This window comes from Anoplophora glabripennis, unplaced genomic scaffold, assembly GCF_000390285.2.
Source record: "Anoplophora glabripennis isolate ALB-LARVAE unplaced genomic scaffold, Agla_2.0 scaffold45, whole genome shotgun sequence".
In the NCBI taxonomy this organism is placed as follows: Eukaryota; Metazoa; Arthropoda; class Insecta; order Coleoptera; family Cerambycidae; genus Anoplophora; species Anoplophora glabripennis.
The window spans coordinates 624,151-639,118 of record NW_019416437.1 but is presented as its reverse complement, the minus strand read 5'-3'; the positions used below and the strand labels follow the sequence as shown (position 1 = coordinate 639,118).

The 14,968-nt window shown below is 30.4% G+C and overlaps 2 protein-coding genes across 2 annotated transcripts in view; one reads left to right on the top strand and one right to left on the bottom strand.

Moving 5' to 3' along the window:
• The window catches only part of LOC108917091 (C3 and PZP-like alpha-2-macroglobulin domain-containing protein 8), a 195,207-nt gene extending 188,415 nt beyond the window's left edge, over positions 1-6,792 (bottom strand). Inside the window, exons 1-2 of the mRNA XM_018723528.1 lie at positions 6,681-6,792; positions 4,775-4,960 (exon numbers count right to left, since the gene is read on the bottom strand). Coding sequence (XP_018579044.1) covers positions 4,775-4,960; positions 6,681-6,792 — 298 coding nt within the window. The remainder of the gene's footprint in view (positions 1-4,774; positions 4,961-6,680) is intronic.
• A 6,731-nt stretch (positions 6,793-13,523) lies between these two features.
• Positions 13,524-14,968, top strand: part of LOC108917098 (lipase member H) — a 9,948-nt gene continuing 8,503 nt past the window's right edge. The window contains exons 1-2 of the mRNA XM_018723536.2: positions 13,524-13,706; positions 14,033-14,254. Of these exons, the coding sequence (XP_018579052.1) occupies positions 13,595-13,706; positions 14,033-14,254 (334 nt within the window). The 5' untranslated portion in view covers positions 13,524-13,594. The remainder of the gene's footprint in view (positions 13,707-14,032; positions 14,255-14,968) is intronic.

The following is a 14,968-nucleotide window of genomic DNA, read 5'->3' as shown; positions in this document are numbered from 1 at the left end:
CATGTCGAAAAACGGAGTAGCCCATGTTATTTAACGTAAAAAGTTATGTCAGACCCATAAATTTTTTTCTATTTATTTGCGACCGTTTTGTCAATAACAAAAGAAAAACAGTTTTGTTTGAGCTCTTTTAAGGGCATATAACTTCCTAAGGGTGCGTTTTAGGGCACATGTTGATAGGACCTTTTTGGCTTATTTTAATGGGTTATAAACGCAGCAGAAATTTGAAACCCTATTTTAGAAACACCCTGTATACATACATAACATTTTTTCCAACAATATATGATAACTTGATTATCCGGTTCATTGGATAAAATATTTTTTTTATTGATTTCGGGCAGGAATGTATATGGACTGTCATGTACGTAATATGTTCAAATTAATAGTAACGAGTATTTTCCACATTTGTAAAGTCATATACGGGGTGATTTATTAATAATGGTACACAACTTAAGGGAATATCGTTGACGTGACATTATGACAATTGAACTCAATATGAAGAAAATATTTTAAATTTTTTGCAATATTTTGTGCATATTTGGATGAATTATTTTGAAAATTTGCACACAAAATTCTGTTTAAGGAGCAACATTGATAGATGAGAAACATAAGAATACTATTTAATAGACTGAATCACCATATCTATACGTTTTTGGGGTTGCTGATTTCGAATTCAGATGTTTGTTAAACCCCATCTGGTCACTGTTCGTCTCTAACCTTAAAAACACTTCAAATCGTTGAAATAATACTTTTCTACGATGAGTAATACAGTCTAACCACCACAATTTATGTTTTCGGGATCGCTGAAACCAATTCTGATATCCATATAACTTCAACTAGTCAGAGTTCGTGCCTAACCTCAAAAAATAGTTAAGATTACACTTTCTACATTTAGGAATGAAGTGTAACCAACATATCTTTATATTTTTGAGGTCACTGAATCGAGGTATTTATCATTGCGGGTCGAGGGCCACTTTCATGGTGAGATATATAAAAATATTACCTTCATTTTTTGATGACTGACAATTTGAACCAAAAATGAAAACTTGCATATTTTTTATGTCAAAATAATTGTATAATGTTTGAAACTTTTTTAAAATATCATGTTTTGTTGAAAGGGTATATCGTGGATGAGATTTTTTTTCGTAGTGTCCAAACTTGTAAAAAATATGAATGTAGGTATCCAATTTTTTGGAATTTGTTGACCAAACTAGGTATATTTGATCTATCTGCTTCTTTACTGCAACTGTCTCAATTATAGTTACAAAATAGGTATCAGTTTATTCAACGTCTCATAATATTTTATTAAATATCTGGCGTACCTCAAGATTCTGCACTCGGCCTATTACTTTTTATTTTTGTTTATAAACGATATTATGGAAGATTTATAAATGCACTATTTATGTATGTGAACGACTAAACTATTGTATTAATATAACAGTTTAATGCTAAATGTAGCCAAGTGTAATATCATTACATTCATTAAAAATAAAAGGTTTATTAAACTTGATTACAAATTATATAATATAACTCTAAATAGACTCGATTACATAAAAGACCCTGGAGTTACGTTTTAGCCAGCTTTATCTGTAATCTCTACACCACGATTTCTATACATTACGCTTATTCGTTCTACATTATAATATGCATCAGTGGTCTGGAACCCAATTTATGATAATCAAATTGCAACTTTTAAATAAATATAGTAGGCGTAGGTTTCCGAGGCCTGACATATTCCACCTCAGGATTTTCCACGCGATTTATTGCTTGAGTATTTTAATATTCGTGTCCTATCTAAAAGAAGATCTGTTTTTCAAGACATGTTTTTGTATAAAGTTGTCCATAATAACTTGGAGTCTGGTGTAGTAAATAGCATTCAAATCAAAGTACTACTACTATAAGCTAGAAGTAATAACAATTTCAACCAGCACAACACTTTGTAACACGCCCTTATTTATCTTCGAGAAAGAAAATAATACCAATTCCATTCAAACTATAAAAAAGTAACACGAAAGTCGGAATATACATTCCTTATTTTGTGAATGTTATTCCTTATTGTGTGTATATCGTTTCTTATTTTTGTTTGAATATTTGTACATTCATATTTTTGTGTCTATTTTTCTTCATACTTCATACATATTTTCATTTCTCTTTCTTTTTTTGTTATATTTTAATTACAGACTTACCACATTGTATTAATATTGAATGAATTAATACAAATAAATAAATAAAGGATACATGAACACATATTTGAAAATAAATAAGCAAGTATTTTTTTAACACATATCCTAACTGAGTTTCTGGTATGCGATGGAAGTAATAAAAAAGGAGTTTTTTAGGGTTAACAAAATTGATTACATAAAATACTTCAGCGTAGCGCGGGGGCCTCAATCTTTTGTTGAAAACTTTTCTTCTAATTTATTTGAGCGGCGTCATTGTACCGTAATGACATGTCGCTATGGAAATAAATTCGATCATATAAAGCACAAAAGTTGTCCGTGGAAACACCAAAATCTCGAAGGATGTGTGGGATAAAAGAACAAAGAACAAAAGGCGAAAGAGATATTACCAACTTAACAAACTTTACATCAGATTACGATATGGAATTAATCAAGGCATCCGAGAAGTCGTGCGGATGGGAAAAAGGACTCGAAACGTCCTAGAATTAACGTAAACTAGGTGGAAATTGAATTATTGGCGGGAAACAAAAGTGATTCATCTAGCTCCGAATATACATCCCTTGCACGATACTTTATTATCCGCCCCATAAATCCGGTTAAATTTGAGGACGTGAATGTGAAAAAAATCGTTTGATAGCCAACAGTTTTTCTACTTTGGTATGTTGTGCAAGAACATTCAGGAAAAATATTTAGTTTATTTATATAGAGTGCTTGAAAGCTATGTTAATGAACCATACTTCTTAAATAATTTTATTAATTCCTTGTAATAAACAGGCAAAATATTTATTGGAAATCATCAAACCTTTATTTGGATATTCTGAATCATACATTAAAAATAGTAAACATCTTTTGGAAAAACTTTAAATACTAGTTATTTAATGGTGAGTTTTGATTGGTTATGTGTTTATTAATATACTAGTAGATACAACATTGAATACCTATTATCAAAAATAACAAAATTTCGGAATCGCAATGGGATCCTCATTATCACCAATTTTATGTAATATTCTATGAACTTTTTTGAAGAAAACTATGTAAACAATTTAAATAAAAAACTCTGTTTGGTGGAGATACGTAGATGATATGTTTGCAATTTGGCATTTTACCATTGAGGAATTAAATATATTTCTAGATAATATTAATACCAAGAACCAACAATTTTTACTTTGGAAATAGAAAGCAATAATACATTCTTTCTTCTAGATGTTTTAATTAAAAAATAGCAATCATTTAGAAACAAGTGTTTATAAAAAATCAACTCACTGACAGATATCTAAATTTTAATTCAAAGCATTATACTGATATAAAGAAAGGTGTAGTTAAATGTTGGTATATTAGAGCTAAATTGATTTTTCCAAAAAGTGAAAATTTTAATAATGAATTGAAATTCATAAAAAATATAATAAATAATCAAAACCCTGAGAATTTTATCTTTAGGGTTATAAGACAAATTCTGTTAGCTAGCAAAGAGAAGTTACATCCAGAATTGCACGTTTCTGTGCTATTGGAAAAATTAAGGAAAATAGGTTACAAATTAAGCATTTTTTCACATAACTAATACTTTATGGACTTTATTGTCAAAGACACGCCCAAATAATGATTTTCGAAATTCAAAAAATTGCATGTATAGCATACCATTTGAATGCAATAAACATTATACTGAAGAGACTTCTCGATTTCTGAATATTAGGATAGATGAACATAAAAATTACATTAAATCATTTGTAATATATCTTCGCATATTACCCTATTATACTAATCTTAGGTAGAAAGACGATGAAATTTAACTCTTGTCTTTGAGATAATCTATACCATTTGAATTGAATCTTTAAGTGGATACTGGTCATCAATAAATAATTTATCCCAATACACATTATGTGTGTATCATAGACAACAACATAAATTGCAGTAAACATATACACCCACATCTTTAACAAGATATGTCGCTATAGAACAAACCCATTAAGCTTATACCCGTATTTCTTCGTCGACTAAAAGCATCACATTTCGTTGAATTTAAAAGCAATTTATTAACATTGCACCAGGAGTTTATTATATCCAGATTTCTTGGAGATTCACGACATAAAAACACTATTAATGGAACGAAATATTTTTACATCGTTCGCGTATACAAATAACTCGCTTTTAAGAGAGAAGCAACAACATTAATAAATAACGCACACATCAGAGCTCCAAGAATAGAACCTTGCGGTTTAGAGGCAAATGGTATTTGATTAAGAACATTTTTTGATGTGAACATGGTTTGTGGATTTGTATTATGCCTTTAGAGGATCATAAAAAATGCAACGGCAAAATAGTACAACTTCTCACAGATGAATTAAAAATATGATAGTTAATAATAATAAAAATGTGCTTCCATTATTTTTATGGCAGTCTGCCATACTTTGCTACAGTATATTTCAGTAAAAAACAGTTTTTGAAATAATAAAGGAAAACGTTTGGTTGAAATTTTACAAAATCTATTTCACATAAGTATGTTGAACTTCGGTCATAAAATGAGCACTTAATTTCATATTCAAGCAAAGGAATATCCTTGTATCACTGGAAACATTCTTACGTGAGAGTCTAGAACTTACTGGTTTCTCCAGGCCTGTACGCGTGCTTGGCGGGACGAATGATGACATCCCTGACAGGGCCGACAAGTCTCATTTGGGAAGAACTTTGGAGCTCGCATTTGTCGTTTCCGGTACAGTTTATCAGAGTTTGCAGCGTACAACTTCCGGTGGCCTCTGCGGGTACCTTTAGGGGCAGGATACCGTGGCCTGGAAACGAGGGAAATTGTTAGTGTTGCGAAATGTGACATTATGTATGATGTACGTTTTCGGGGCTCGCATTTCGGATGTAACGGTGAGAGCGGACGGGATGTGTTAATTAATTAGGCAATTATCCCTAACGGGGTTTACTATGACTTTCTCTATTATTGCTATACATGTTTATACTATTGCCCAGGGTGCGCAGTAGCATACAAGGTGCATAGGAGTAGTTGCTTATATTCTCATTCAAAGTTTTATTAAAATTTGCTATTTAAGGGTTAATTTTAATATCATTTAATTAAATAATAAAGTACAAATAAAAAAGTACAATATGTTGTGACATAATAAACATAGGAATTATATTAAAGAATGATATTATAACAATATTTTTTCGGTGTATTTTGTAAAAAGTTACAATATACAGTCTGGTTTATTATAAAGACCCCGAACTTATAGTCGGTTACCCATTTTTGGACACCCTGTCTAGTATTAGTAACATATATTTTTAAATGGGATGTTATTTTCTTTATACTGACGCACAATTGTTTTTTTCATCACACCGTAGATGAGTGGTGACGTCATCGATATTTTTTTAAAATGGGATTATATACATTTTTTTACACGGTTTGATTTTTTTTATTTTCTTCTAACGAAATCTTTGAGAAAAAAATGAGAAAACTTTCAGTCTTTCACTTTAGTTTACGGTGCTCGCTTTCTAAATCATATCAAATAGATGGCGCTGGAACAGTTTTGCATACTGTTACAAGTCACATATCGGATTGTTTGTTATTGTTGTCAAAAACATTATGAACGCGAATTAGGTTAACAGTTTTTTTTTATTATATCTATACAAGCTGTCTCCTAAAAAACGCCGCAAGCCATAAATCCGTTATTTACAATCTGATTTTAAAAAAGAAAAAACTAAATACAGTATAAATGGAGCCTAATAGAGGTTATTTACTTTTGTTTTTTTTTGAAGAGCGATAGTCAACTTTTTTTTTCAAATGGCAATATAGTTTTTTTGTTATTTATTATTGTGCAGATGTATTTTCTGAATCCAACGATGTATATGAACTTGACTTTTGTAAAGCATTTATTACAGAAAAGAGGACAAAATATTAGTCGATACCGCATTCGGCGCCCGGCCACTAATTCATGACAAATGTGTTTTAACTAATCATGTGTGCCATGGAAAACAAAAAATAATACAGCAAAGCAAATAAAACTCAAAAGAGAATTTTGTAGTTAACAGAAAAGAAACAATACAATGAATATCAATTAAAAGAAAAACAATTCAATTAAATACATTAACCATTATACAAAGTTCAACACGAAATAACATTAATTAAACACAAAACACATTAAAAGAAGAACAATAAACACAAACAACTACAGAAACAAATTGTAGTCGTCCTCTACTGCCTGTACTTTTTGAGGAATGTATGTGAATTTGTGCTTTTTCAATACTGCATGTACAAGGTGGTTAATTTTCGATAGTTTTATAGGGTACAGCCAAAACGGTGATAGATACAAAAAATCTGATATCGATGTCCCGTCCTCTTTTTTTGAGTTTACTTCACTGGTATATAGTTTTCAAAATGTCCCCTTAGCTCCTCGACATTATTAGCTCTATACTTGTAAATTTTGTCTTTAAGATCCCCCCAAAAATAAAAGTCTATAGGGGTTAGGTCTGGTGACCTAGGCGGTCACCTATTTGGTCCGTACGTACCGATCCAATTGTCCTCGAAATTATGATTTAATAATTCTCTAACTTTGTGGGAATTATCTGGAGGCGCACCATCATGCTGAAAGGACATGTGATATCGTTGACCTAGTGGCATATCGTCAAGCGGTTCAATAATATTTTCTTGTAAAGAGGAAGAGAGCTACCCATGCATGAAAACCAAATTGCCCTTGCTGAATTCTGGCCACAGTTTGGTGAGGATTCACATCTGACCAATAACGCGCATTATGCCGGTTGAATATACCTTCGCTGCTTATAAAAGCCTTGGAAAAAATTCTCGCCACTCGCCAATTTTCATCGTCTCGTCGTGATTTTTTTTTTAATAATATCGTAATCTGAATTTTCATATTCCGGTGAGGTTTTTTCGAAAAACCCATTTTTAATGCTTAGGGGGCGCCCCTTATGACCCTTGATGATATATCTGATATTTTTTCTTCAAAAACCTAACTCCAAATATATCATCAAGGGTCATAATAATCAATTTTATTAATAGCAGATACTTTTTAAACATTTTTTTCTACAACTGAACATCGAGTATTTAAAATTTTTTTCTTCGACATTGACGTTGGGGCGCTCCCTAAGCATTAAAAAAAAGGGTTTTTCGAAAAAACCTCACCGGAATATGAAAATTCAGATTACCACGAGATTATTAAAAAAAAAAACACGACGAGACGATGAAAATTGGCGAGTGGCGAGAATTTTTTCCAAATAAAATGTTATTCAACGGGATGGCGAAATACAGGGTGTTCTATTTAAAAAAACCTATGTTTATGTAGTATCGGAAAAACTGTGCGATTTGTAAAAAAATCTGAATACGCCACTGGCTTCCTAACAAAAAATAGAACAAATAATGTGCACACTTTTTTCTTCTAAATTGAATGACAACGGAGATAGAGAGGTTAATTTAAATGGGCCATTAAAAAAAAACCTGTATATCTAAAACTAATCAAGTTAGCCAAGACCTTTTGGTACCAGCGAAGTAAACTCAAAAAAAGAGGACGGGACATCGATATCAGATTTTTTGTATCTATCTCCGTTTTGGCTGTACCCTATAAAACTATCGAAAATCAACCACCCTGTACAGTTAGTTCCCTTTGATGCTTTAATATTATTAGAAATTTCCCGAATGGAAGTTCTTGGGTTTTCTTCAACGTTAAGAAGAACATTGAACTCGATGTTTTCATTAAATTGGCGTTCCTCTCGTTTTGGTTTCTTAAAAGCACTATAGTTTCTCAAATTTTCTTCAAGTCTTACAAATCTACGTGGTTATGGTTCTTCTCTGTGAGGAAATAGTTCTCTGTAGAGGCGGATTCTTGCACCACAGTTTTTATTACAACGAAAGTACCTGAGCACCTGAATCATGTCCGTCAATTGTTATTACTCATATTTTGCGCTGTTTAACTTATTTCAATAAATAAGCTACTGTAAATGACACAGAAAGAGTATAATGCGTAAATAACAGACGCAAATGCCAAAATGACAGTTACTTGCTTTGCTGTATTATTTTTTGTTTTCCAGGCATACATGCTTAGTTAAAATATGTTTGTTGTCAATTAAACGACCGGGCGCTAATAATGCGGTATTGACTAATATTTTCATGCTTTTTCTGTAATACATGTTTTGCAAAAGTAAACTTTACTATATACATCGTTGAATTCAGAATAAAAATCTGTACAATAATAAATAAAAAAAAAATCGATATTGTCATTTGAAAAAAAAGTGACATTTGCCTTAAAAAAAAATAAAATAAAAATATGCTCCAATAGGCTCACTCTATAGTGTTTTTAGAGCCATTTCATATTTTTTATTTTATTTTATAAATCAGACTATAAATGACGGAGTTGTGGTTTGCGGCGTTTTTTAGGAAACAGCCTGTATAATTATTATAACAGTAAACTTTGTAAACTAAATAAGATTCTAGCAGTATCATGAAATTATTTGTTACTTAATTGAGTCGATTTTGAAGGTAAGCGTACAATACCTGTGTTCAGTCAGATTAAATCAGGGAACATCCTTGCTCATATCTGTCCTTGTTTAGTTATCCATTGTATGAATTGATTATAGCACGTTTGAACCCGCTCCTGTTGTTGATAATTTACATGCTATTTGGTTATTTAAATTAGATTTTGTATGTTATTGGTTTTTGGTGCGTAACAATGAATAAATGCATACTTAATAATACTTTGTGCATGGGAATATTTTCATTTGTTTTCCCAGTCGATAACATTTGAACAAATATTTCATATGGACCGATAGGGCAGATAAAATACATGCAGTAGAACAAGACAGGAGTGGCGTTAATTAAATGTGATATTTAAACAAGATGTTTGTCAAACGGTTTACAGAGCTGAGTATGATTACAGAAAAAGTATTGAATCCGTGAATACCGAATACTCTGTTAAAAAAAAAATCGTGTTTACTTGAGTACAACATTCAAAAAGTACTCGTATACAGAATATTTGCATTCTGTAAGTATTCACGTTATGTGAATGTAGTGGTGAAAATTTACAATGTGTAAGTTAATTTGAGTGTAATTAATGAGATCTAACAGAAAAAAATATAGGACTAGATAACATAGTAGGTACTAGACATAATTTCAGAATTTACGGTTACTTAAGTAGGTAATCAGAGCATATAAGTTTTAGAGCAAATTTTAAATTATTTTTTCAAATTTGTATAACGACATTACTTGAAGTTTTTCCAGTGTAACATATTTCTATATTAAAATTAGGAACTTTTAAGGAAGTTTTCTCCAGAAAGTTATAATAATAAAATATTAACAAAAGTTAATAGTTTTTCAGATTCAGACATATATCGGTCAATGAGTTAAAATACTTGATTTTTTTAATGTAATAGATTTTTAAAAGAAAACAACTTAAATTAGGAAAAACGCATTATTTTTATTACATTGAAAGTTTGCAGACTTATTAGAAACAACGTTTGTGGCAAAATTTTCTGAATATCAGAATTAAAAAAATTGTTTAATAATGCATATTTTTTGTGGTAGGTACAATGCGCCAATTTTTGGAAAACTACAATAAATCTTATACCTTCATAGTAATCCACAACTTATATATTTTACATAACATAACATTTTAATTTTATTTTTATATTAAGTAGGTCAGTATTCATTTAGAGATGACACTTATGGTGAACCTTCCTCTTCGTATAACTGGAAATATATGTATGTAATAGCAATAATAAAACTGTAGAAAAGTTTAATATACATACCTATATGTGTAAGGTTACTGCTCTGCATTTAAAATAAAATTTAGTATAAATTCTCTTTAATGTAATCATGACAAAATTTTATCAAACCATCGCAGATTTAATATAGATACACACATAATGACTCTCCTGGTTTAATGAATCCTTAATATTAATGAGTACTTATATATTCATGGATACCATATTATTCATAAAATAATTTTATTATCATGAATACTATTTCTGTATACTGACTCCTGATGACATAATTATAACTGATAAGAATGTTGAATACTGCCAAATAAATTATTGTCTGATACTGATTACACAAATATTATATTGAATATTAGTCATGAATACATTGTTTTCGAGTTGGGTACCTCTGGCTGTTTCTGACATTTCAAATTAAATATACATTTAATTAATTGCAAAGCTTCCAAATATGTTTTAATTTTGTATACCAATATTACTTTTACTCAAAATAAATGGATTATAATAAATATAAAAAATGCTCTATTTCAGCGAAAATGAAATTGCTGAAAGTAGATATGCGTAGGAGGTTCGAAATAATATTACTTTATTTTCCATTCGCGTGTGTAGCTTCTCACATGGCGATGTTTAAAGAAAAAATAACAAGTTCTTTCTGAGTTGATATGCGTAGGTAGTGTAACATTCCCATACAAATATTATTTATATTCCATTTGTGTATGCTACGTCTCCGAAAATTCAACATTTTTTTCTTGTTGACTGAACTTCGGAAACAATTTCATTTACCCTATAAAATTTTTGTGGGAGATATCGTACTAAAATTGGCTGGAAAATAAGCTTTAGAAATTAAGCATTTCACAAAAATATTCAATAATTCTATACAATTTTTTTTAAATGAAGTAATATAATTCAAAAAATGCACAGTTTCAATTTAAGTACGTAGCAGTAGTAATTTCTGTTGCATTTCAATACTTCGAAGGTACAAAAATTATTAAGCATCGGGATATTTCAAATATTTAAAATAAAATATTGCTTCATCCTTCCAGGCGAGAGACTAAATCTAAATATACAGGTGTCTCGAAATTAATGCAACAAAATTTGGTCACAAATTCTTAAGACAAATGTAGAGTACTTTTTATTTTTGCCAAGTGGCCCCCTCTTTCGGAATTATAGCCCCCTGAAATCCGCCCCTAAGAATAGTTTTTTTTATATCTCAGAACTCAGTTGTACGAGAATCACTTTTGTTACATAAGGCTTTTATGACATATGCAATCTGATAGTGCTATGCTTTTTGGCGGGGAACCCCCTTAAGATGCTTTTTCGTGGGGCCCCTTGTCTTTGGAACCAAAAAAATTCGGTCGCACATGTGAATTTCTTAAAAATTATTAGTTCGCTAGAAAGTTATTCGAGAAAATTGGTAAAATGTGATCGAATACATCTCCATCCACCTACGATGAACATGTAGAATTTCAAGCGAATCACGAATCACGATATGCATTCGATAACATTTCTCGAAAATATTGCGTTTTACGAAAAAAATATGAAGAGACAAAAAAGTTTCTGAATTCGTTGGCTTTCTAGCGGACGGAAGTAATTCAAATATGCAATCAAATTTTTTTGGCTCCAAAGACAAGGGGATCCAAAAATGTTTTAAGGGGGTTCTCCGCAAAAAAGTGTAGTACTATCAGATTCCATATGACATAAAACCTCTGTGTACCAAATTTAGTGATTTTCGTACAACAGGGTTCTGAGATATAAAAAAGACTATTCTTAGGTGTGGATTTCAAGGGGCTGTAACTCCTAAAGAGAGGTCACTTTGCCCTAAATTTGTCTTAAGAATCTGTGACCAAATTATGTTGCTTTAATTTTGGGAACACCCGGTATAACATTTATATATAAGCTGGGCTTTTCTAGATTTTAAGATTATTACAAGTTATCATTAAAAATAAATATACTAGACTGTATTCAAACCTACGAATATGTACTTTAGGACAAATGGAAATGATTTAATGCAAAGTAATATTTCTCTGTGTTCTAAAAAGAATAGTGGCAGTTATTGGACAATAATGGTAAGGTTTTAATAAAGACCAAAGCCATTTTAGCCTTCAGATATATTAACCGCTTTTTTTTCAAAGACCGGATAATAAAATAAGGGTATTTTTCAACGCAGTGCACTCTCCTTTGATATCCATTACGCTATTATTGCCCATGTTCGTACTATGCCCACTTTGAGGCTGCACAGACCATTCTTTGATCTCGCATTCTAGTTAAAATTTAACGAGTGGATTATAAATTACTACAAAAGGCGGAATGTTACATTGATTCCCATTTTTAGTCACCTAGAGCAATCGCATTCACCGTAGTTTATGTAACTGCAGATGAATAAATGAAATTGAAAAAAAAAAGTTCTTGTGCATATCCAAGTAATATTTTTACCTAAATTGAATCAGCTTTTTTAGTTTGGCCTATACAATAATTATTAATTGAAATATTTAACATTTCTACTACAAACGCTGTAACAAAAATCAGAAAATTTAAATTTTTTGACCTTGAAGCAAAATGGTGCCATAAAATTAATATAAAAACAATGTTATTAAAAATTATAGAGAATTTATCTGGATTTATCTTCGACTTACATACTACACGGAAAGAGGTGAACAGTTTTTATCTCACTTTTTTTTGTAAACAGAAAATTTTCAAAATCTCTACTAATAAACAGAAACAACAAAAAAATTGAGTCTGTTTAAACAGTTTATAATTATCTCTAGTTTTTTGTAAATAATAAACAAATTCATGTTTGTGTACAGCAAAACATCCCCTATGCTATGTTTTATTGAAATATGGCAGTGTCTTTAATAAAATCAATCAAAAAATATCTTTGAAGCGCATAACTTTTAAAGGAAATATATTGTTTCAGAGGGATATTCAACAATTGCTTTGGTTTGGTCAGAAGAAGCTTTGGTTAATTTTTTTAACCCTAATTATCAGTTAACTCGTATATTTATTTGTAAATAATATAAAACGTTCCACTTAATTAATATAATTTAATTTTAGGTTGATTTTTGTCAAAACTGTAGACAATCTGTCTACCAAAAAAAAGTAACCCCAGGGCAAATTCTAGAGGAAAGTTTTCTGAAGTAGTATTAGCGAACGAGTCTTATGCAATATAGTAAAATTAAATATTGTCTTCAATTTCCTGGAATATACAGTTCTCATACCTATTTTTGCTATAATTATAGCCTGTACACTTGACACCTACTGACTACTAATGTTTTAGGAAACAAAGTTATCACCAAATGTATTTAAATTATATTAAAACCGAAAGATAAACAAACTAGATGAATTTTAGATGAAATTAAGGTGATACCGTTGGGCTTTTCTACAGAGTTCAATAACGATTTAATAAAATACAAAGGTAAAAAATAATGCTTGTCACTATCTTTAAATTAAATACCAAGTATATTGTAAAAGCATAACAATCCCAATATTCCTACAAATACATCTTCTGTAGTTTCAAATAAATGTAATAGTAAATATTATCGTCAAAGTTTCTAGTATTGTTGTATTATACAATTAATAGGTATTCTGGGAAATTTGTAGCGAGATATAAAAGTTATTTGTTTTTCCAATTCATATCATATATAAGTACTTTGACAACTTGTTGTTTGCTATATAATTTTAACGGAGAGTACATAAACCTTGAAATGATGACAATTAATAAATATATCCGAATACTATTCAATTGCAAAGTTAGGATTACCATGATGAAACACTTTACAGTGCTAGTTTTATTTTACTTACTAAAGTCCCAAGCAGGTAAGCAGAAGTTTTTATATTTTTAAATGAATTATTTATAATTACTTTTTAATTACAATCCAGTACATATCTAATTAATTGTACTTTGCTGAGATTGAGGTTAGATTCAAAGGTCATTTTAAAATTATTTTTTATCTTATGTACGAATACGGTTCCAAAGTGAGGTCAGGATAAACTTGAAGAGATGTGTTGTCAAAATAAAACACAAAATTAATATATATGCATCAAAGTATCCTAATATAACTAACAGCAATCAACAGGTTTAATTTAACTATTTTGTAGCAGGAAATAATGTTAATTGTTATTGAACTATGTGTAATTTTCAGTTTTAAGCGAAACTAGAGAGCCAACCTTTAAATATGTCACGTCGTATAACAAGGAAGGAAGATTTATGACCAAGGACGATATTGAAAAATTAAGCGTCAACGTACTCAAGCCAATAATATTCATTATAGGTGGTTTGACAAATACAGACAAAAAGAACGACTCCTGGAGCACTGACCTTCAGGATGCTTACCTAGAGAAGCTCGTTCATAACGTTTTCATAGGTAAGTAATCAATCATTTCGCACATTCAGGATTTTTTATTTCCTCTTCGACAGTATTTTGCGATAAAAAAGTTCTTACATAAAATCATGATTAGACTAGTAATTTTTGAAATTTCTTTTGAACTAGAAGGAGTTTATTTATATCAATAATAATTTTTAAAATCAGTTTAAAATTGTTTGGGATGAACTTCCTCTTAATTTTCTTATATTGAAAGTTTATACGTAGCGCAACTGGAGTCTATTTTGGCAATTTGACAATGCATTGTTGAGAAATTTGACTTTAAAGCTGTAGTATATAAATTTAGAAAAGGAGACATAATATGCATTGTTCTTGCCAAGTAAACATTTAGAATATCTTTTCCGTTAAATGAATCTTAATATAAATTAAAGAAATGCATTGTTCATTCAATAATTTTACAGTTTATTTTAAAGTACATACAGAGTGTCTCACGGTGACGGCCCATTAGAATTATTTCTGAGACTACTTCGATTTGAATTTTGAAAATTTGGGATACCGGGTTTTCGGGCATGCCCTCCAAAATTGCAATAATATATAGGGTGTTCCATTTAAAATAAGCAAGTTGATGGCGACTTCCGGTATAACCGGAAGTGGTACGTGGACGCCATTATTTTAGTTGAGAAGGGCATGCCCGAAAACCCTGTATCCCAAATTTTCAAAATTCAAATCGAAGTAGTCTCTGAAATAATTCTAATG